We start from the raw sequence: 229 nt of genomic DNA, 5'->3' as shown, positions 1-229 counted from the left end.
TTTCTTTCAGTATCATATTTTCCTATATCTAACCACGTTTTCTTCCTGCATTTTGATCTGCAAAAAATAAAAAAAACACATAAAAAGATGGGGAAATTGACTAATATTGTTTCACTGGGGCAGATAATGAAAGTACTATGAATAACCATTGAGAAGTCAGCTTCACACTGCTTAATTCTCTTTCCATAAAACAGAAATAGGAAAATAATACTTTTTTTTTTTCTTTCAA

At 28.8% G+C, this 229-nt stretch overlaps 1 protein-coding gene across 1 annotated transcript in view; it reads left to right on the top strand.

Annotated features, from left to right (window-relative positions):
- The first annotated feature begins 87 nt into the window (after positions 1-87).
- REL (REL proto-oncogene, NF-kB subunit) overlaps positions 88-229 on the top strand; it is a 23,656-nt gene continuing 23,514 nt past the window's right edge. The window contains exon 1 of the mRNA XM_010706399.3: positions 88-132. Coding sequence (XP_010704701.1) covers positions 88-132 — 45 coding nt within the window. The remainder of the gene's footprint in view (positions 133-229) is intronic.

The sequence above is a fragment of the Meleagris gallopavo genome, chromosome 2, assembly GCF_000146605.3.
Source record: "Meleagris gallopavo isolate NT-WF06-2002-E0010 breed Aviagen turkey brand Nicholas breeding stock chromosome 2, Turkey_5.1, whole genome shotgun sequence".
Taxonomy (NCBI): domain Eukaryota; kingdom Metazoa; phylum Chordata; class Aves; order Galliformes; family Phasianidae; genus Meleagris; species Meleagris gallopavo.
Note: the sequence above shows the minus strand (reverse complement) of the source record. Positions and strands in the feature narration are given on the sequence as shown.